The sequence below is a fragment of the Petaurus breviceps genome, unplaced genomic scaffold (assembly GCF_028583685.1).
Source record: "Petaurus breviceps papuanus isolate PSGF00001 unplaced genomic scaffold, PetGlider_PUasm1.0 689, whole genome shotgun sequence".
Taxonomy (NCBI): domain Eukaryota; kingdom Metazoa; phylum Chordata; class Mammalia; order Diprotodontia; family Petauridae; genus Petaurus; species Petaurus breviceps.
The window spans coordinates 964325-988564 of NW_027186458.1; the positions used below are offsets into that span (position 1 = coordinate 964325).

A 24240-nucleotide genomic window follows, 5' to 3' on the forward strand; every position below is an offset into this window, starting at 1 on the left:
TTAACAAAGCAGATCCAAGAACCTGTGGTAGCTGCAAACCCTGAGGATGCTTGGGGTGCTTGCTGCTACAATCCCTCCCCCTCTTCATCTTTATCTCTTACAGTCTCTAGCCTCTGCCACGGCTTAAGTTATAGACCTGTAGGAAGTATTCCTATGCCCTAATGAAGAGGTGATTGCTTCGTCTTATTTGTAATATATTTATTTATCTGTTTAAATGTTGTATCTTCCCTACTAGAATGTAAGCTCTGTGAGGGCAGGAATTTGTGGTATGTGTGTTTTCCTCCCATTTTGACTTTGTACAATAATTGTCACTGGGGAAACATAATGCTTGTTGAATTTAATTATATATTTGCTTCATCCTTCCACCTAGATTGTAAATTCTTTGAGGAAGGAGGCACATCTTCCTTTGTCTTTGTATTTCTTATGCAATTCCTTATATAGTGACCTGTACATATGACACAGTGGGGAAATGCTTAAAGAAACGAAAAAAAAAATGTTTGGCAAAACGCCCCCACCCTTACCTCTATCCCCTCCAAGCCTCCCCAACAAAGTGAACTTAGTTACTTAGGCAGATTACTATGTAAAGAATGTAGATATCTTTTTATGTCTGGAAAAAAAAGAAATCCACATTCACTGTCAAATAATGCAAAAATGATGAACAGCCAAGCTGCCCTCTTCTCTGAAATTTCAGGGCTCACTTTAATACAGAGGAAAAATTCTTTATATGGTAATAATCCCCTGGCCCTACTCCTAATACCACACCTAAAACATATCCAGATGTGCAAAAGGGAATGGGAGAGGTTAAGCAAGACTGTGGAAAAACTCTTTTAGGGGAAATCCAGTATAGAAATGAGACCTTTACATATTGTGCCTTTTATAAGACAAATCATGTCTTTGGAAAACTTACCCCTATGGATGATATGTGTGTGTGTTAAGAATTTGGTGCCATGAAGTGTAGGGTTACAATGTATATTGTTATCATTATTACTATTACCTACTCCATTATTATTAATAACTGACACATACAGCATTTGTGTATACACACATATATCAATATACACACCTTTCCTCATTTGGATTTCACGACAATACTTTGAGGCAAATATTATTATTATATCTGTTTTACCGATGAGGAAAATGAGACTTGGAGAGATTAGAGGAATTACTGAAGGTCATCAAAGTAGAAAAGAGAGCAGTGGGATTGGAACCCCTTGCTTATCCAGCACTGAGCTCTGAATGACATTATCTCTCTCATTAAATGATATGCCAGACTTTTATTTTTTGGATTCTATTTTAGACCTGGAGATGTCTATTTTGGCTGATATCTGAGTCATGAGTTGTAAGAGGGTCATCTTTCCTCTCACTTAATGGGTCCATCTTCAGGTCCATGGGGTTACCTGCATTCTTATGAAATTAAGAAAAGCTGTAAATTATTTTTTTTTCCACCTGTCTCAAGTTGCCTAAAGAAAGTCAAATTTCCCTTTCAAAACAGACTACATCACAACAGATCAAAACTCAGCTTTCAAATGTCAAAGTTGCCCATCAACCATATGAAAACAATCTTTCAGACAAAATACGAATCAACTCTATTTGGAATATTTGGTTTTGGACATTTTCCATCCTCTAAGAAAATCCATATATTATAGTTTCTTATTTTGACACTCTCCTTAGAAGATGAGAACCGGGATAGTAAAAATTGGTCTCACAGGAATTACTTCCTCCCAATCATTTATTCATTTAACAAATATTTATTGAGAACCAATCATGTGCAAAACCCTCTGTAAATGAATGGTATGTTGATGAAGAAACATATTTAGGAATAAACCACTAGACATGTTCTAATGGCCAAACCAAGTCTATTTCTTTGTGACTAATTTATTCATGTTGTTGTTTCATCATTTTCCAATTGTGTCTAACTCTCCATGACTCTATTTTGGGTATCCCTGGCAAAGATATTAGCGTGGTTTGCTGTTTCCTTCTCCAGGTTATTTTACTGATGAGGAAACTAGGGAAAACAGGGTTAAGTGACTTGCCCAGGGTCACACAGCTAGTATATTTCTTAGGCCAGATTTGAACTCAGGAAAATGAGTCTTCCTATATCCAGGTCTGGTGTTCTACCAACTGTGCTGATTATGATTGTAGTATTCAACTTTAATTCAGTCTTCTAGAAAAGTATGATCTGGGTGAAATCCTTCTGCTTGAATATCAGTGAATTACTTCCTAACAAGATTCACAGACCACTAGTTACTAATTAGTTATCAATGAGGAATATTCTTCTGGTCTAGAACTTCAGTGGATGTGAAACATGCAGGCTCCTTATTTTTTTAGAGCAGAAAAGGAGACCCAAAAAGGAAGTGAGCATGGAGCAGAGGTGGGGTTAGAGCTCAGCTCCTGGCAATCCCAGTGCAGACCCCATTCCATGGCAACTGCTACATCTAAGCCTTTCACCCTCTTCTATCTCCAGGGAAAGTCTCAGTCTTCCTGCAATTCTGCTATAGACATTAAAGTTTGGGAGTGGCACATATAATCATTTCAAACAAAAAATTGGGAAATATTTGTCTTATGTAGGTTCAGACTGTAAAACGGAATGTGGTTGAAATCATGGAAAAATCAGACTATTTGTAGACTGAGGACCTGTCTTTAAATTCCATATCTTACCTATGTGACCTTGGATAAGTAACTTAACCTCTAGTCACCACAGCTCCCTCCCTGCAAAATAAAGGTGCTGGACTAGATGGCCTCTGATCTGAGATACCATTTTAACTCTAATTCTATTATTTTATGGTTTTAAAAAAAGTTGAAATTCATGGATAGAATGCTTCAGATTTCTACACTGGGAGTTCCCTCAACCAACAAATTCACAGATCTAGACAAAAATGAACAAACAAAAATAGCTCTTTTGACAAAATTAAAAGAAGACTGTAGTTGACTCCAAGGCTCTGATATAATTCAGCTAAAACAAATGCTTTGTGCAAGGTAAACAGGAACAAATTTATCTACGTACAGGCTGTTTGGGGCCCACGACTCACTAGGATCCAAATTTTAGCCCATTCTCACTGAAATCAAACCTATGGAACATTAGTGGTTTTTTAACTCCATGGTATGAGGCATACACACATGTGTAAGTATGAATTATCTGTGGGCTTCAGGAAATTATTTCAAGATGTTGTATCTTGTTCACTCAGCCTTCCTGAGTCAGGCTTCTCCAGCTGAGAATGACTTGAAAGAATAACTTAAATGTCCCTTCAGGAATTCCACTAAAAACAGCATAATAGACATATAAAGAAATTCATAACAATACATTCCTGAATGTATGAATTAACAACTCTGCACCACGTATGGCCCACGTCTCTGAATATTAATAGGACCATAGCTTTGGAGCTAAAAGAAATCTAAGAAGTCAGCTGGTCCCACTCTCTCATTTTACAGATGAGGAAACTGAGCCCCAGGAAGATTAAATAACTTTCCCAAGGTAAAAAAGTATCAGCGTTGGTACTAAAAATGAAATCTTTTGACTCCAGAGTGAAAGATCTTTCTACAGTAACTCTCTCCCTTTTGTTTTTCTTTTTTTTTAGCATTACTTCTTAGGATCAATGCTAAGATACACTTGATTCAAACAGAAAAAAAAAAACATCTTCTTCAAAAAGACTATAGTGTGTACATCAAAGTGAAATCCATTCCAATTCTAGTCCATTCAATATTATCCAATTGCAAATACCTTAGATGTTGTGTGTTCTTGGCGCTGAGCACTAAGGTACTGGGTATACAAACGTGTTATTATTGTTTAGTCATTTCAGTCATGGAATGGAAATTCATACAATGACTACACTTTGTGACCCCATCTGGGGATTTCTTTTGTTTTGCCTAATTTTTGGAAGGCAACTGGGGTTGAATGACTTGCCCAGGGTCACACAGCTAATAAGTGTCTGAGGCTGAATTTGAACTCAGGTACTCCAGATTTCAGTACCAGAGCTCTATCCGCTGTGCCACCTAGCTTCTCCCTCCCATTTGGGGTTTTCTTGACAAAGACACTGCAGTTGTTTTCTATTTCCCTCCCCAGCTCATTTTATATATGAAGAAACTGAGACAAAGAGGGTTTAAGTGACTTGGCCAGGGTCACACAGCTAGTTAGTATCTGAGGCCAGATTTGAGCTCAGGTCTTCCTGACTCCAAGCCTAGCACTATTAATTATGTCACCACATGATATACATATACATATGTATGTACATAAAAGAATAAACTGTGTGTGTGTCCTCTTTATTTCATGTCATAGGCAGGAAACAAGATTATTCATTTGTATGTGCACCCCACACACACACCCCCTCACACCCCCACACACACACTCCCCCCCACACACACCCCCCCCCACACACACACACACCCCCACACACACACACACACCTGGAGGGCTCTCCCTCCTCATCTCTACTCTTAGGATCCTTAGTTTCTTACTAGGTTTTCAAGCACTACCTTCTACATGAAGCCTTTCCTGATTCTGCAGTTACTGATGACTCCCTTTGGAGGTTACCTTACAATTTATTTTGTATGCTTTTTATACGGACAAATATGTACATGTTACCTGTCACTTCCTTAAGCAAAGGAATTGTCTGATTTTTGTCTATTTCTCCAGAATCTAGCCTTAGCAGATATTTAATATTTTTTAAAACAAATGATATAAAATATAAAAGGTTTCAGAAATTTTAAAGTGTTATATAAATGTTATCCATTATCATCATTTTGATTGATGGCCTAATAATATGGTATATGTACTTAATAAATGACTGTTGAATCTAATTGAATCTGTCACCCTGGCCTCTTCTTTCTTCTCTTCTGGTCTCTGCTCCTGAAGGGGCTGCTGCCCTAGCTAATATAGACCTAGAAAAGAAAGTTCTTGGCACCAATGTCCTTGGCACTGCCAAAGGGATCAACAACAGAAAATGATATGGCTTTATTAGGGGCAGTTATATTAAGGAAGATTCATTAGCATCTGCTTGTCCTTGGACCCCAATGACACATGGCCCTTGACCTTTGCATTGGACTGGAAGCCGACATTGGCTATGCATGTGGTCTCTTCTATTAGAATGTGTGCCCCTATTTTTATCCCTAGATTTTTGTATCTAATAAGCACTTAATAAATGATTTTTGCTTCATTATTCACACATTCTTTCATTTGGGGTCTTGCCTCCCTGCCTCCCCTCAGGTACTCAATGACATTTCTCCTCTCTTTCCCACTCCCTCCCCCATACCTTCTCTCTGGAAAAGCTATAAAAAACTCAATTCACACTAGGTAGTAAATCGATAAAGCTTTATATGGCACTTTCCCAGGGGTACTAACATTTTACCAAGATCAATAACAGACCTTTAACTGTAAAATTTTTAGAACTAGTGGACCAATATAGAAAACATGGGACCAGGGAAGGCAGAGGAAAGATATTCTAGCACTCCTGAAATATCTTAACACCAATTAGATGGTTATTTCCTTCAGTTACTTGTAAAGCCCATTTGGGCCTTAACCAGACTTAAATTTTGGCTTTGTGTTTTTTGAGACATACATGAGAATATTGAGGTTCTCCGTTCTCCCTCAACATTTCAAAGGCAAATCTCCTCCAGGAAACATTTGGAATTCTCTCTTTTCATTCAAATGAAAATAGCCAAATGCTAAGATATCATCAACATGAAAGTTCCACCAACAACAGAGAATGCTATTCAATCTCACCTGCCAGGCAAGTGAAATTTTTACAAACAGCTCAAACTTTTCTACAGAATAACAAACAATTCTCTGCTTTTCAGTATAATTTATACTTTCAGCCTAATTTAAATATGATATTTTATTGAAGCAATGATCTTGTCTTCATTTTCTGATTGTCCATCTATCAGGAATATTTTCTTTTTAAAAAAATGTGGCAGTATTCAAATAATGAAGGGTGAGAGAACTATGATCCAAAGGACAAATCTAACTGCTGCCAGCTTTTGTATAGCCATAGAGCTATGAATGTATTTGTTGATTTACATTCTCAAGTACAATAAAACCATTTTGAAATGTAAAAATGCATTCTTTGCTCCCTGGCTGTACAAAAAGAGGCATAAGGCTGGAGAGGATCTTAGTTTGCCTACCCCTGCTTATACATCATGTCCTAGTCCCTAGGATTACATGCTAGGGTCAAAACATGGAGAATAAGCATTTTCTTTCTTGTGGGGAATTCATACTTAGTTCTATAGGCCTCTTTGAACCCTGTGTGCGAATTCTATCCTCCAACAAAAATGGAAATCTATCTATGATTTAGAAGACTAAGTCAGTAATTAGGGCAGCCGGTAATTAGAGCACCAAGTCTGGAATCAGGAGGACCTGAGTTCAAATTTGAACTCAGACATTACTAGCTATGAGACACTGGCCCAGTCATTGAGCCCTGTTTGCCTCAGTTTCCTCACTTATCAAATGAACCAGAGAAGGAAATGGCAAATCACTCCAGTATTTTTGCCAAAAAAAAACCCAAAAAAAAAAAACCTCCAAATTGGATCACAAAGAGTCAGACATGACTGAAATGACTGAACAACCCCAAAGTGAATAGGTTGGAGCTCAGAGCTAGAAGGACCTCAGAAATCACCCAGTCCACCTCCCTTATTTGACATATGACAGAAGTGAGACTCAGATACCTTAAGTGACTTTTAACATAGTGAATGGGCACTAGAGGGATGATTTGAACCCAGGACTTCCTGATGTCTAGTACAACAGTCTAGACACTACTCCACACTGCCTTTCTATCAGAAGACAAAGTTTATTTAAAATATAGTGAACAGATATAAATGAACCACAAATAAATCTCAATTTTCAAACTGCCAATGTCATAATTAACTTTCTTGTTAGAGTACCAATCACTAAGCATTTTCCTGATATACATGTATCATATATACATATATATACCCTCATCCATATATATATATGGATATGTATATATGTATATTACGTTGAAGAGGATTTACAGTTGGTCTATCATAGAGCATCTGATAAATTGTCTGTGAGCAAAGCACATTGTGAACCTTAAATGTCTATTAAGAAAGGTGAGGGAGAGAGGGGAATGGAGCCAAGATGGCAGCATAGAAGCAGGAAAACTCCCTGCACTTCCCAAATAATCACCTCAAATACCTAAAAAAAATTACTCTAAAAAAATTTAGGGCTACAGAACCCTCAAAGTGAGAGAGAAAAAAATCTCCCACTGAAGACAACTGAACAGGCAAACAGGAAGGGTTTAGCACAGCCCACTGGGAGCACAGCACAGCCCCGCGTGAGCCCCCCTGTTTTAGCCTCAGGGAGGCCTAGCCAGCCATGGCTAGAGGGATAGACATCAGGAGAGTAGATCACCAGCAGCTGTGGCGGTTTCCAGAATTATCAATCATAAACGCCAAAGACAAAGTGAGAGGTCAGTGTAGACATTGGGAACAGGGAGTCCGGGAATGTGGTCCAGCCTCTAACCCCTGGAGGAAGAAGAAGCTGAGGTGCAGTGGCTGCTTCAGAGCTTCTGGCCTGCAGAGTGCAGGGGGACCAAGCAACCATTGTGAAGGGTAATCGCTCTTGCTTTAACCTGCTTGAATCTAGATTACTGTCTAGGGTGGAGGTCCTGGGGTGTGTGACCAGGTGCCAGAGCCTGCAGAGGCTTCAGAGAGGGCAGCCAATTAATAGCTCCAGCAGCTGCAAAAACCCTAGCAACTTGGGACAAAGCTCTCCTCTCTGGAAGCATAGTTCTACTGTGGCAAAAAGCTCGAAAGTCAAGTAATTGAGTGGCAATATGAGCAAGCAAAGGAAGCAAAGCAAGCAACTTTAGAATCCTTTTTTTTTTTGGTGACAAAAAGGATCAAAGCATGGAATGGAAGGAAGACAATGAAGCCAGAACTCCTACAACAAAAGCTGCCAAGAAAAACATGAACTGATTATAGGCCATAGAGGAGCTTAAGAAGGATTTTGGAAACCAAAAAGAGAAGTGGAGGAAAAATTGGGAAGAGAAATGAAAATGATGTAAGAAAATCGAGAAAAGTGAGTCAACAACCTGACTGAAGAAAATGCCTTAAAAAATAGACTAACTCAAATGGCAAAAGAGGCCCAAAAAGCCAATGGTTAGAAGAATGCCTTAAAAAGCCAAATTTGCCTAATGAAAAAGAACTCAAAAGCTCATTGAAGAGAATCATTCCTTCAGAATTAGATGAGAAATCAAGATACTATTAAACAGATCCAAACAAATGAAAAAATAGAAGGCAATGTGAAATATCTCATTGTAAAAACCACTGACCTGGAAAATAGATTTAGGAGGAATAATTTAAAAAGTATTGGACTATCTGAAAGCCATGATCAAAAAAAAAACCTAGAAATCATCCTTCAGGAAATTCTCAAGGAAAATTGCCCTGATGTTTTAGAACCAGAGGGCAAAATAGAGGTTGAAAGAATCCACCAATCACCTCTTTAAAAAGATCCCATAAAGAAAACTCCTAAGAATATTATAGCCAGGTTGCAGAGTTCCCAGATCAAGGGGAAAATATTACAAGCAGTCAAGAAGAAACAATTTTAATATTGTGGAAACACAATCAGGTTAACACAGGACCTGGCAGCTTCTACATTGAGGGATCAAAGGGCTTCGAACATGATATTCCAGAGGTCAAAGGAACTGTGATTAAAACCAAGAATCACCTACCCAGCAAAAGTGAGTATCATGTTTCAGTGGGAAATATGGTCATTCAATGAAATAGAGGACATTCAAGCGTTCTTGATGAAAAAAACAGAGTTAAACAGAAAATTTGATATTCAGATACAAGAAGCAAGAGAAGCATGAAAAGGTAAACAGGGATAAGAAATGATAAGGAAATTATCAAAATTGAAGTATTTATATTCCTACTTGGAAAAGCAATAATTGTAACTTATGAAACTTTTCTCAGTAAGAGAATAGTTGAAGGGAATATAAATGTGTGTGTATATGTATATGTATACATACATATATATGTCTATATAGGAGGGTATATGGGTATATGAAAACATATGTGAATGTGTGTATATGTGTACAGGTATACATAGAGGGCACAGGATCAATTTATTAGGAAGGGATAATACTTAAAAGATGAAATTGAGAGGTGAGAGAAGAATGTTGTAAGAGGAGATGAGGAGAGATGGAATGGTGTAATTATCAACTATAGAAGAGGCAAGGAAAAACTGCTACAATGGAGGGGAAGAACAGGAAGGCAAAAGGGAATGGGTCAACCTTACTCTTACTGAATTTGGCTTAGGGAGTGAATGACATACACACTAAATAGGGTATCTCACCCTACAGGAGACTTACAGGGGTAAGCGGATGAGAGGGGGGGATGATGGAAGGGAGGGCAGATTGTGGGGGAGGGAAGTTAGAGGCACACTCTTTTGAAAAAGAACAGGGTCAAAGTAGAGAATAGAACAAGTCAGGGACGGGATAGGATGGAGGTAAATAGTCTTTTACAATATATCCACTACGGAAATGTTTTGCATACCTACATGTGTACAACGTATATTGAATTGCCTATCTTCTCAGTAAGTGTGGGTGACTCCAAGGGAAACAATCTGGAATTCACATACATATATATATACATATATATATATATATACATATACATACATATATATATATACATAATTAAAAAAAAAGAAAGGTGAACTGCTGTAGCTATCACTATGGGTATCATGATTGTCAGGGCATATATCTTAGAGGCAGCCAGGTGGCACAGTGGGCCCAATGCTGACCTTGAAATGAAGCAGACGAATCTGAATCCTCCTTCAAACACTAGCTAGTTATGAGACCTGGGCAAATCACATCAACTTTCTCAAATTTCCTCATCTTTGATATGGTAGTAATAATTATAAGAAACTTATATAATATAATATATAATATATGCTATTATATATAATATATATAACATAACAGCATAATATAATATATAATAATATAATAAATAATATGTAATAGAAATATAATAAATAATAAAATATAATATAAGAAACTTAGAGGATTTCTGTAAGGATCAAATAATCATAATATATATAAAGTGCTTCACAAAAGAAAGCATGATAATTGTACTAGTTATTATTATTAATTATTATTATCATATCTTGCCTTTCACTTCAAGGGTCCTTCTACACCTGGAAGGTAGGTATATGTTTGTCCTAAGTTCCAGAGAATTTGATACTTTCTACATTAATACAAATCAAAGCATTAAAACACACAGACAGACAGACAGACACACACACACACACATAGCCACACTTTAGACTCTGTGGATTCAAAGATAAATTTCTCAGAATACATTCTCTTTGTTTTCTCCACTGTAGTCCTGTGCCTGAGGGGAGGCATAGTAGTCTCTCCATGCACTTCACCCTATTATACAAATGTAAAGGTTGTTGAATTCTCGAAATCAATCCAGAAGAAAATGATCACCCTACCTGTAAATCCAGCTTTGCAGACACAGTTGAAGCTTCCAGGGAAATTCTGGCAGATAGCCCCATTCTTGCATGGGTTGGGTAGGCATTCATTGATATCTCGTTCACAGGCCCGTCCAGTGAATCCTTCTGGGCAGCTACAAGAGAAACCTCCCACCAGATTGTGGCAGGTGCCGCCATTGTGACAGGGGGATGGCAGGCACTCATCAATGTCAGTCTCACACCAGTTCCCAGCATATCCTGGCAGACATTTGCAAAAGAAAGGCTGGAGAGGCTCATTGGTCACAATGATGACTGGGAGACTTTCATGACTCTTCATGGTAGGACTCACTGCCAGCCTCCTTAGACAGCTCCCTCCATTCTGACAAGGGCCATGGATACATGGATCATGGTCAACAGACTCTACCTTGACTCCACTTTGCCGGAGAAGGATTTCCTTGATGCTCTCAAAGAAGGTGGCCACACCGCTTGGATTCACATACTGGTTGGTATTTCTCTTCACAGCAGCCAACAGAAAGGTCCTATTGTTCTCCTCATAGGCTCCATACAGCTGCACAGCAGTCCCAAGACCTGTCAACTGGGAACTGGCAATACGCAGGAAATGGAGGTAGTGATTGGTCAGAAAATCCCGCAGAGTTGGCACACTGAGGCGGAGCAGGATACTGTTATCCACAGTAGCATTGGTAAAACCAGCAAAGAAGACCCTGATATTACTGCTCACTGAACTGTGCAATCCATCATTACTCAGAACAGACAAGTCAAAGGTGCCGTCTGTGGACCTGGCTTGGGAATTCAGGTCACAAGTGCCGCTGGGAATGCTAAAAAGACTCGTTACTCCAGAAGTCAGGGAACAATGAAAACTATCCAGCACATCTGGATCTTGAGGCTTCACACTGCCTAAAATCCCACCCGGGAACAAGTTACTGAAATAATGGACAAAGATCTCAACAGTTCTAGGTTCAGATGGATTGTCATTCTGGTCTATGACTCGGATATGGACAGTTCCTGTGGAAGACATCTGTGGAATGCCAGAGTCTCTGGTAATCACCGATAGATAGAAGTCACCAATTTGTTCTCTGTCAATCTCTCTGGTTGTAGTCAGAACTCCTGAAGTACTGAGACTAAAATAGCTGGTGGCTGGTCCTGTACTAAGCAAATAATATGTAAAGGGACCTTGATTTGGAGGGAGATCAGGGTCTGTGGACTGAAGGGTCATCACCAGAGTTCCTGCACGCTTGTTTTCCATGACCTCACCTTCCTTGATGGATAACGTGGGTCCATTGTCATTGATATCTTCCAGGGTTACCAATAAGGAGGCACTTCCTGTAGCTGAGGGGGTCCCCAGATCCACAGCTAAGACAGTCAGGTTATAGACAGGAAGGGTTTCTCGATCAAGCTCGGCAGTCACAGTAATCTGTCCTGTCTGGGGGTTAATGGAAAAGGCACCATTTTCATTCCCTGAACCAATAAAATAGGAAAATCTGCTCCAGCTGGGCACAGAGTCTGAGTCAAAGGCACTTACAAACGTCACATGCGTTCCTATAGGCACACCTTCACTGATCTGTACGTTATAAATCTCCAGGCTGAAAACAGGTGGGTCATTGGCATCGAGGATGGTTATATTCACAGTAACTTCATCTACATCTGCACCACGGATACTCCCAGAATTTTTGGCCAGGACTTTCAAAGAAATCCTCTCTTCTTTTTCTCGATCAAGAATTCCAGAAACATAAATCTGCCCAGTCCTTGAATTAATCTGGAAACCTTTCTTTCTGCTAGTACCAAAAATCAGGTAATGGACCTCCCCATCAGCTCCCAGGTCACGGTCACTAGCAAACACTTCTCCAACGATAGTCCCTTTGGATGCTGCCTCAGAGATTTCAAAATAATAAAGTTTAGAAACAAAGCGTGGTACATACTCATTGGTTCCTTTCAACTGGATGTTGACAGTAGCAAAGCTGCATCTCTCTTCATCAGGGACATTGAAGGCCTTGACTGTAAGATGGTAACTCTGCTTGGTTTCATAATCCAAGAATCCTTGAGTAGTGATAATTCCAGAGTTGGGGTCAATGACGAAGAGGTCACTATCTGAAGACTGCAAAGAGTATGCAGTCACAGCATTGCTGCCAGAATCAGCATCTGTAGCATTGAGACGCATAACTGTCGTCCCACTGGGGGCATTTTCCAACACAGTGGGAGAATATTCCTCTGGGATGAATATGGGAGAGTTGTCATTCACGTCGAGAACATTAATAACAATGCTGCAGTAGCTGGTTCGTGCCATCCATCCTCCATCTGTTGCGCTAACTGTCATTTCATGTTTCTGGTGTAGTTCATAGTCTAGCGGTTTGGCTAGGGTTAATGCACCTGTTGAAGCATTAATTGCAAAAAGGCCGTTTTCATTTCCTGAAGAAATATGGTAAGTGATTAGGCCATTCATTGCTGCATCTCTATCACGAGCAGACACAGTTCTGATAACAGAACCAACACTCTGGCTCTCAGGGACTGTTGCGCTCATGTGACTTTGAGAGAATTCTGGGCTGTGATAGTTTTCCTCAGTAACAACGATTTGAACTGTGGCTTGAGATGAAAGTGGAGGGTTTCCTTTGTCCCTGGCAGTGACTGTCATTAAAAAGTTTTGATTTAAATCAGACATCAGAGAAGAGGCAACAGAAATCCACCCTGTGGTGCTGTCCAACTTGAATTTCTCCACAGGGCTTTCACTTGAAATGAAGTATTCAACTTCAGAATTTACCCCAAAATCTTTATCATCTATGGCAGTGACTTTGATGAGCTTTGTCCCAACTCTCACATTTTTGGTAACAGGAGTGAAATATTTAGTATTAAGAAATTGAGGGGCATTATCATTACTGTCCACAATGTTGATGGTAACAGTTGTCTCACTCAGCAAAGAAGGACTTCCTCTGTCTGAAGAAGTCACAATAAAACTATGTCTATTAATATTTATATTACTGGAACCTGTGACATTTCGATATTTTAAGGGCTGCTTATTAAAAATTTCTCCTGTGGAGGCATTAATCCTGAAAAATTCAGATTGGGATTTAATGAAATAGAAAACCTGGCCATTGGACCCTTCATCAGGATCTGTTGCAGAGACCTGAGCCACTCTGGCACCAATTTCAGTGAGCTCAGGACAGTCTAGGTAGTAGGATGGCTTCTTGAATCGTGGGGCATTATCATTGACATCTGTCACAAAGATAGCAACATCTGTGCTGACCGTCCACCCAGAGTCATGTGCAGAAACTCTGATCCTGTAACGATCAGTATCTTCCCGGTTGAGAGGCCTACTAATGATGATGTCTCCTGTGCTAGGGTTGATGGTAAAAGGAAGACTTGTGTCTATTATAGAGTACCTGCTAACAGCATTCACACCAATATCTTCATCTGAAGTCGTGACTCGAGTCACCGTATAACCAAGGGGTGCGTTTTCAGGCACAGGGGCAGTAAAGATTTGAGAGAACCTTGGAGCATTATCATTTTCATCCAAAACATTGATGATGACTGTCACTGTGGTGCTCTGAGAAGGAGTGCCTTTGTCTGAACATCTCACTGTGAGTACATACTGGGATACTTTTTCCCTATCCAAAGACCTGATACTTCGAATTTCTCCAGTGCTATGATGGATACTGAAGCTATTTTCGGTATTACCATTAATTATGCTGTACTCTAACTGCCCATTGGGTCCGCTGTCTTTATCTAGTGCAGAGACAGTAAGTATTGTGCGAGGGGAAAGATTTTCTAATATTTCTGCCACAAATGGGTCATCCTTGAACACTGGTGAGTTGTCATTGACATCTAGCACTGCTATTGCCATTTTCTCATATGACGAGAAAGGAGGGAAGCCTGCATCCCTGGCCTCTATCCACACCACATATTTCTGGACAGTTTCAAAGTCCAGTTGTTGACTGATAGAGACTTGTCCAGTCAATTGGTCAATGTGGAATGCACCTCCAAGATTGCCACTTGCAATAAAATAGGACAAAGGTTCCCCTCTAGAGGAAGACCCAGTAATGGTGGTAATGAGAGTGCCAACTGATTGGCTTTCAGGAAACAGAAACGTTTGTTGTTTAGCTCGAATTTTGGGGAAATCACCCTTATTCCCAAATCGGACAGTCACTGTTGTTGAGTCCATCTTTGGAGATAAGCCACCATCTTTCACATGTACAAAAAATGTCATTTCTGAGGCTGTGTTTAGGAGTTCGGCTGCCATAATTGCACCACGCAAAGGGTCAATGTGGAATTTTTCAGAATTTCTGCCAGTAAGGGAATAATGGAGTTCAGAATTGGGCCCAGTGTCAGGATCAGTGACAGTGACTGAAAAGACAAATGAACCTACAAAAGAGAGACTACAGTCATTATCAATGCTACACAAATTGAACATGTGAGAGGTAAGATGTCATTGAGAGAGTAAAATACTGTATTGTCTCCTTGAACCTAACCCTCCCCTTTGTACTGAGGAAGAATAATGGATCTTTTCTCTACTTAGTTATCCTGGGTTCCAATGATCACAATACTCCTTAATGTTGAAGGAATACATTATGCCAGCCCACATTCTCCACATTAGACATTAGATGTTATGAAAGTTATATTTCTATTTTCCAAAAAAATCACTTTTGCCTTTATTATGAAAAAAATAGTATGAAAAATCCTGAACGTGCACAGGCCATTAGATCGCTATTTTCAATGCCTCCTTGAAAAATGCATAGGAGAGCAAGAGGAGATATTTGGGAATCAAAGCTTTTGGAAAACTATCTCAGAATACTCAGTTATCCACAAAATATGACTTAAATGAAAAATTGCTCTCCTGCACAGAATTCAAATAATTTTGAAAGCCAACTGTATTTGCATACGCAAAATCTTTCTGAATTTAAGTAAACTACAACACTGATGCAGTATCATCCATTTTCTAATTTGACTGGGTCATATCATTGGGTTACCTGAAGGAGTAGGTGATGGGATGTGAGTGACATAGGGATGATGTTGGAATCTTGGTGGGTTATCATTGACGTCTGACACGGTGACAGAGACACTGGTGGAACTGGAAAGGGGTTCTGGGAATCCACCATCACTGGAGACGACTATCAATGTATAGTTTTCTTTCATCTCTCTGTCCAATAAGGCACTGGTGATGATCTGTCCTGTAGATGGATTGATTGTGAACTGGGAATTGCCACCAATGAGTCTATAGCTGAAGAACAAGAGAAGAAAAAGAAGTACATTTGTCACATACTTTCTTCAACGATAAAGACCCTGTAGAGTCCAAAAGACCTGAGTTTAAGTCCTGTCTCAAACAGATATTAACTATTTGAGTCTCACCAAGTCACTCTCCTACTCAGTGTCCCAGAGAATTCTCTAAAAGAACAAATTACAGATAAGTTGCTGATATGATCAATGGAGGGAATTTCCATAATGAATTTCCCCATCACCCTTATCCCAGATGAAGAAATTGTAGATAAAGATTAAAAAAAATAATTTTAGCATGGTTCTTAAATGGGTATAAGAAGTAGAAACTAATGGACAGATTATAAGTGGTTCAGCCCATAAGTAATTTCATATAAGTAAGAAAGATGAGTATAAGAAAAAATAATTCTAAGAAAGAAATGGCACATTGAAAAACCGTTATTCAAAGAGAAGTCTAAAATCCTGAAAACAGATTTTGCCCAAGTTATATAGTGATCTAAATTGCACAGTTTAAAAGTGAGTTTATTAGACTTATTGAATAAAATCATTTATCCATAAATTAATTTCATTTTAAAATGTGCATTTGCAAAATAAAGATTTTTTGTTTTGTTTTCAGTGTAATGAGAAAAGAACTGACTTCAAACAGGAAAATCTAGGTTCAAGTGCCCCTTCTGTGACCTGAGGACACACATCCTGACTGTTTGACCCTGGGTAAATAACTTGACCTTCTTTGTACAGTACTCAATTCTATAAGGTTATAATTTACAGAAAAAGCGTCAACCTGTATTTGTAAAGTGAATTCTTTCATCCACAGAGTTCCCAATACCAGTGAAATCATATGGCAATCCCTATCCAACACCAGGTATACAACTCCAGAGAAGATGCATTATTAGAGTCTTACCTTTCAGTGACAAAGCCCTCTAATAACAACATTGACTGCCCAAGGAATATAAAGTTGTATACATTCACAAAGATGCACTGCTCATTACTAAGTCCCTCACTTGTCATCCTTCCATTGACTTCTTTTCAAGAAACATCACACATCTTCATACATACTTTCATATTAAGCAAATTGCTTAATGAAGGTTTTGTTTAAAGTAGAAGACTCAGTTGAGGGTGATTTTTCTTGTTCATCATTTAAGGAAAAAAAAATCATTCTTTTATCCAGACAGGTAATTTATAGAGCATGGGAAAAATCTTTGAAAAAGAATAAAGGAAGAAACCAACAACTCTTAAGACTCAAGAAATGGCTATAATGACATGTTAATTGTGTGTGTGTGTGTGTGTGTGTGTGTGTGTGTGTAATGATGGTATCATTCCCTTGATTTTTTTTGTCTTTCTACTTGTCTGTAAATGTTTCTTCCTATTTCACAGGCTCTAAATTGCTTTGGTTGTTATGCACATGCATTTTTTTCTGAATTCATGGAGAGATGGTAAGACCAATCAATCAATTAATCATCAAGGATATATAAAGTATCTGTTAGGTGCTGGGTATTGTGCTACCTGCTAGGAACAGTACATTTTCTATTTACAGCTTCAGAGAACTATACAAATTACAATTGTCATTGTTAGTGATTTGTCTAAAGGATGGGCATTGTTACTTTTGTTACAATCATAAACCAAGAAGCTTATAAATGTGCCCTTCACTCCGCACAGAAAGGGGGGGAGTCCACACTGAAGAGATAACAAATCAAGAAGAGTATTAACTGCTCATTATAACTTGGGTTCTTGCCAGTGATGTCTTAGTCCTTGATCTCTCTTCCCTCTTGGTGATCAAGGCTCTAAAAAAGCAGATATGGCCCCAGTGAGATTTCAACTCTGTGAACACTGGTACAATACAGTATGACACAGATTTGGAAACTGCCCAATAACTTTAAGGAGAGAGAAAACAATTACTATGCTACATTATAACTTTCATCACAACCTCTAACGACAACAAGATCAAGGACTAATCAGAACTCGTGTGCTGTCAATAGCACAACAGCCTGCTCTGTTTACAAATGATTCTAAGGGAAAGAATGAAGCCAAGCCAATGCTAGCCAGGGTCATTTTGAGCTATTTTAAAATTAAAATAGTGATCAGCATGACATAACCCAGAGTCGTTTTAGAGGTTTAATGACTCACTGGATTAATGAAGATGCACTTCTTCAAGGTTTATTAATCTCCCATAAAAAAACCCTATTATCAAAAACACTATCAGCTAATTCTTTTCAAGAATTCAAGTGTGTTAGCCATTCTGTACACATTTTCACATGAAATTACCATGCTATGTTAGAGGGTGTTTTGAAGGAAAGGTCGTAGGCCTAACTCTGCTCTACCAGCTGTATGATTTTAGTTATCTTCCTGAGGCACTTTGCTTTCCTCATTTGTAAAGCACACTTCTCTATTTAATATTTAATTCTCTTCATAACTTGGCTTCAAAGTATTCAAAGTTTACAAAATGCTTTCCACACGTGATCTTATTTGAACCTTAAAACAATTCTGACTTAAGCAAAATGGCTCTTTCTAGAGTTAACAATACTCTCTCAATTGACAAATCTGATGGTCTTTGCCAAGTCCGAATCTACTTCATTCTCAACTACATTTCATGCTGTTGACTAACCCTCTGCTCTTGGAGACACTGCCCTCTCTGGATTTTCCTGACCCTCCTCTCTCCTCCTTTTCCTCCTGTCTGTCTGACACCCCTCAGTCTCCTTTGCTGAAAGGAGATATCATGATCCATATCATGCCCCTTAACTGTAGTGACTACCCAAAGCTCTTTTCTAAGCCCTCTTCCCTTCTTCCTCTATACTTAAAGTTTTGTCAAAAAGCTCCCAAGGATGCCGGCTATCAGTTTATGACTCTTAGATCTATACATCTAGCCCATCTCTCAGTCTCATATCATCATTTGTCCAACCAATATTTCAAAATGTCTGTCTCATAGACACCTGAGACAATATGTCCAAAACCCGAACTCATTTTATTCTTTCGAAAATACTCACCTCTTAGAAACTTCTTATTCCTGGCAAAGGCTCCAGATTGATATCTTAGCAGATTTTCTGTTAGAAATCTCTCTCTCTCTCTCTCTCTCTCTCTCTCTCTCTCTCTCTCCCTCTTTCTTTCTCTCTTTCTTTCTCTTTCTCTCTCCCTTCCTTCCTTCCTTCCTTCCTTCCTTCCTTCCTTCCTTCCTTCCTTCCTTCCTTCCTTTTACAATCAGGGTTAAGTGACTTGCCCAGGGTCACAAAGCAAGTAACTGTCAGAAGCTGGATTTAAACTCCAGTCCTCCTGACTCCAGGGATGGTGGACTATCCACTGTGCCACCTGACTGCCCTTTTGTTAGATTTCTAAGGCATTATCAAAGAATATTTTAACATACATTTGTAGGCATATTTTTTTAAAAATAAATCCTTCATGTCTATCTACTCTTGAAGGGTCTTTTAAAATAAATATCATAAAGTTTATGCACTGTTTAAAATGGATAAATTAGTAGAACATTAAAACTCACATAGACTTTAAATTTTCTTTGCATTACAAAATTTTCTTTTTCTTTCTTTGTTTTGTCTTTTCATTCCTTCCTTGGGTGAGCAAGGGTTCTGTGATTTTCTTCCTTTATTAGTTATTCAGTACTCTGGAGGGCAAGCATCTATAGATGTCTTGTAAACATTAGTAACTATCTTCTTCCATTATCACAAGCACTCGATAATGTTATTTATTTTCATCATGAGATTTTGCAACTTAAATTAATTTTCCAGAGATAGATTCTTGTGGTAAGTTACTGAGATTTGAGAACCTTTATTATTATTCATTTAAATAAATGCTAAATATGGATGGTTTCCAAGGAAATGCATGTTTCATAGCCCCAGACAGTTTATTTCACTTTTAACGTAGTAAGAAATAAGAACTGTAGTGCCAGGTGTGGTAGTATGTGCCTGTAATCCCTGCCACTGGAAAGACTGAGGCTGAAAATCTCTTGGGAGTGAGAGTTCTGAGCTATTGTGGGATAAACCAATCAAATGTCCACATTAAATGTTATCTTATATGGTGAATTCCTGTGAACAGTGGGGCCATCAGGTTGCCTAAAAATAAGCCAATTTAAGTACATTGGAAAAAGAATAAGTCACTGTTTCTATGTCAAAGTGGAACCAGGTGTATGAGTGTCCACTGTCCTTACAGTCTGGGTTAGCTAGAGAAAATCAGGGAAAGGGAAAGGGAAAGGGAAAGGGAAAGGGAAAGGGAAAGGGAAAGGGAAAGGGGAAGGGAAAGGGGAAGGGAAGGGAAGGGAAGGGAAGGGAAGGGAAGGGAAGGGAAGGGAAGGGAAAAGGGGGAAGGGGAGGAGAGGGGAGGGGAGGGGAGGAGAAGGGAACAGAGCAGAACAGAATGGAAAAAGGGAAGAGAAGGGAAGGGAAAGGGAAAGATTGATGGTGTGTGTAAGTGGTAACACATTACAATTAAGGAATATGTAGGAGAATTTGAGTAAATTATACCATCAATGAAACTTTAGGTAAAGAAAAGATAGGCTGGTTGAGACTAAGGAATAAACTGATAGTCTATGGGCTCCACTGTTATACTTGCGATATCGAGAGAAAGTCCCTCAATGTGTTGGGTGGACTCCCTAGGCCATAATGCTTGGGGTTTTGGACAGGAGTCCCATGGGATGGACAGATTCTTGGAGCACCATTCTTTCGTATTTTGCTCCAATGCTTATGAATTCTAAAAGTTCATATCCTTTAGAAGAAGAAAAGTGGAAGAAATGAGAAGGACATTTTTGACTACATCATGCTGGGCTGTTTTCTGCAGGACTGAATTAAGTAGCATTAATAACTAATGTAAAGCCATTTTGAATTCCCTGAAGAATTCATCAGCCCACAGTGGGTAATGCTGAAACTGCCACTACCATTTACTGTCTTCATTATGTCATGCAGGAAAAGGTTTGCTTAGACAATACAAATTTATTTAATAAAACAAAACAAAATCCTGAAAGAAATAGTATTTCTGGTAAGTAAAATCCAACTAACATCTTTTAATTGTCTTCAGGAGGAAGCCCACAGTCTCATTTTGGCTTTTTCAGTTTTGTACTGTAACTGCTAAATCTGGGATATTACTACAGAGACTTGGTAGGGCAGGATTGGCACTGGCATTACCCCGAATCTCTCAGATTTTCAGGGCTTTTGACCTCGGGAGAGCTTTCTTCTGCTGAGAAGTTATGTGGCTGAGATGCAAAGAAGCCAGGCTGAGAGGCAGAGAAGAGAGGGAAGACTGTAAGTCTACTCTTCCTCCAGGTTTTTCTTGCTGGCTCAGCAGGATATGGAAGGGGATAGAAGCTGACTTTGCAACAGAAAAACAGAGAAAGCAAGTGGAAGCAAGAGCTCATGGCTTGGTAATGCATGAATGTAGGTAGAGACTAGTGGAGAAGCAAGAATTCATTAGAGAGGTGAATAGACTATTTAATGTGGAGGGGTTAGTGACATTATTAGAATCTAGCCTGTAGTACATTTCTTTCCCTTACATGCTTTGAAATCTTATTGGAGCTCCCACATACACACACCACTTTACCTGCCTGATCACTTTCTGCCTTGGGCGGGTGGAAAGAAGAGAGAAGGTCAAGGGGAAGGAAAGAGATAAACTCCTCTTGGTTTCATATAGCATTCCACCCTGTCTCATTTGCAATGGTTGTTCATGTTCCTATACTATTTGAAATTTCCATGTGAGTCCATTGGATGTGACCAGTTGCAATTATTTTAGTCCAATCCTAAAAGTTTTTATTTGAAACTGTGAGATAGAAAGCTAAGCCAGAAGTGAGAGATTTCGCTCAGTTTACAACGAGATACGCATGAAGCTTGAGTTGAGAAATTTCGGCAGTTTAATACATTGTAACTCCATTCATACCCCAGACAGCTTTATGAACCTGGAAAATGATTTAACAAGGAAATGAGCCAGTAGCAGGAAGAGATGGCGGCTGGTGTGTTTGTTCAGGTAACTCTCTTGCAGACATCACCTCAGCCAACCTCCTGCCCAGCTACAATATGCCTCCATAAATTCAAATGTAAAATTTAAATCTCAAGTAATCCAGGAAACTGTGAAACCACAAGTACTGAACCACACCACATCTGCCAACATGGAAAGAAGTCTGAGAACCCCATTATAGGTTGGTGCCTCCAACCCAGGGATATTACTTTCCAATCCTAAATATCTTAGGATATCCTCGTATAACCAATTCATTGACTCATCGAGGATTAACAAATTATAACTGACTACCTGCTTTAGTATACAAGGGTGGGTCATCTATCCTTAAACTATTTAGCATCAGTGTATTAACCATGGAAGACAGTGGTATGTGAGAGTAGCTAGCAATTTAAATAATTTGTACAAGGATATTGGATCTGTAGTTAGGAAGACCAGAAAACAATACTACCCCTACCCTCCAAGACTAAGTGTTTTTCCTAGATAGAATGTAAACTTCTTGAAGACAAGGACTACTCTGTTTTTTTTTTTTTTGTCTTTATATCCCTCACACCTAGCACAATATCTGACACATAGAAGATGCTTCATAAATGATCGATTGATTCTGTGTGCACATGCATATGTAGGTAAGTCAAAACCACATTTAATCTCAATTTTAAAATCTCTAAAAATAGAGACAATTTTTGCATATAATTGTTCTGAAGTTAAAATAAGGCAAGATATGTAAACTGGTTTGGAGCCTTTAAAGTGCTATTTAAATATTGGGATTTTTGACTAATATCTACAAGGGGGGAAATATAATAAAATTGTATTAGCCAATGCACATAAAAATGGCTCACACAAATGAGATAGTGGAAGTAAAACTCTTTGAAAACACTAAAGCATCCTGTAAATACTGGCTATTATAAGCTTTACTCCTCTTCGTATCATGCGATTCAGTTCATTCTTCTTCTCTAGTCCGAGGGAGACTAAATGAAAATTATCAAGGACTTGGTTTCTATGCTGCTATTATTCTTTCATGTTGAATCTTAACTGAACATTTGCACAAGAGGATAAAATGACTACTTTTTGTATTTGCATAAAAATATTGGGATGTGAGAACATCTATTGTTTCACTGTAAACATTTTTAGGACTCTTCTAGCGTCAAAGAGGATGATGACATGACATGTACCATTCCTGCTCCCACATGGTTTTATTTTCTTCTGTTAGGTCTTTATGCTTTGCAAGATTCACATTCCACATTGACTATTTGGCCTGGTTATACCTATTAAAATATTCTTCTAAAATATTTTACAGATCATTGTGATGTCTGGGTCACTGTGGACATGGATTTTTGTCAATAGTAATTGTCCAGTTGAAGTACAGTTTATTTTTAGGGAATTTTTGTCTGTGTTTGTAGTACCTGAATTTCTTATCAGTTTATGAGACAGTGATATATGATTCTAGCCACTAGGTTATGTTATGTTTTCTATTCAGTAAGTGCTTAAAGTTTTTAGTCTACAGTGATGTGTTGCACAGTTTTCATCATTTCCTTGAATGATCTGAATTGATCATCATATCTGGACTCCCTAAGAAAAGCCTTTCATTTTGACGATGCTAATTATGATCTGTGACCAAAGACAAAGAAATGTCTCTTGGTCCAAGCCCTTCCTATATTAGGATGTCAATCTGCTTCAGAGGAACTGTAAACTCAGTCTATATTTAAAGCCCACTACAAAGGCTCTGAAGAGTTATTCTCTTTATATTATTCCTTATTCCTCTGAGTCTTTGTGTAGGAAAACCAACAGGCCTTGAATGTCCTCCCTCCTCAACTCTATCTCTTGGAATTCTTTGCCTTATTCAAGGCTCACTTCCTAAACAAGTTCTTATGGGAAGCCTTTCCTGATCCCTATTTAATACGTCTTTATATTTTCTCACATGCATATTATACTCAGGGCAGTTAGGTGATGCAGAGGATAGAATGCTGGGCCTAGAGTCAGAAGATTCAGCGTTCAAATCTGGCCTCGGGAATGTAATAGCTATGTGACCCTGGGCAAGTCATTTGACCTTGTTTACCTCAGTTTCCTTATCGGTAAAATGAACGAGAAAAAGAAATCACAAACCACTCCAGACTCTCTGCCAAGAAAATGCCAAAACTCAGGAAGAGTTGGACACAACTGAGACTGAGATGATGTCATATACACTTTTCTCAATCCTTCTTAATCTTATTTCTTCCTTCTGATGCTTATTTCTTATTTATGTCTTTAGCTTCTCTGTATATATTTGCTGGCATGCTGTCTTTCTCATTATACTGTGACCTTCTTGAAGGTAGGGGCTTCCTTTTGCTTTCACGGTATCCCCAGCACTTAGGACAGGGGCTGGCACATAGTAGAACCTTAACAAATGCTTATGGACTGAATATCACACGTTAGATTGTAATCGTCTTGAGGGTAAAGACTATTTATTCTCCCTTATGCCTTTGAATCCCCAGGGCCTAACAAAAGATATTCCATACCTTGGTGTGTTTAATTGATGTATGCCTAATTGAGTTAATTGGATTAAATATTCTTCCACATTTGGCTTGTGTTTTATGATGATGATACTATCCCACGGAACAGGAATCCAATATGCCAAATGCAAGTCTTAAAGTGCCTAGATAAGTAGGTACTTT

The 24240-nt window shown here is 38.7% G+C and overlaps 1 protein-coding gene across 2 annotated transcripts in view; it reads right to left on the reverse strand.

Moving 5' to 3' along the window:
• FAT4 (FAT atypical cadherin 4) overlaps positions 1-24240 on the reverse strand; it is a 236793-nt gene that overhangs the window by 54750 nt on the left and 157803 nt on the right. For both annotated transcript variants that reach the window (XM_069104858.1, XM_069104857.1), the window contains exons 8-9: positions 15406-15656; positions 10451-14800 (exon numbers count right to left, since the gene is read on the reverse strand). In XM_069104858.1, coding sequence (XP_068960959.1) covers positions 10451-14800; positions 15406-15656 — 4601 coding nt within the window. The remainder of the gene's footprint in view (positions 1-10450; positions 14801-15405; positions 15657-24240) is intronic.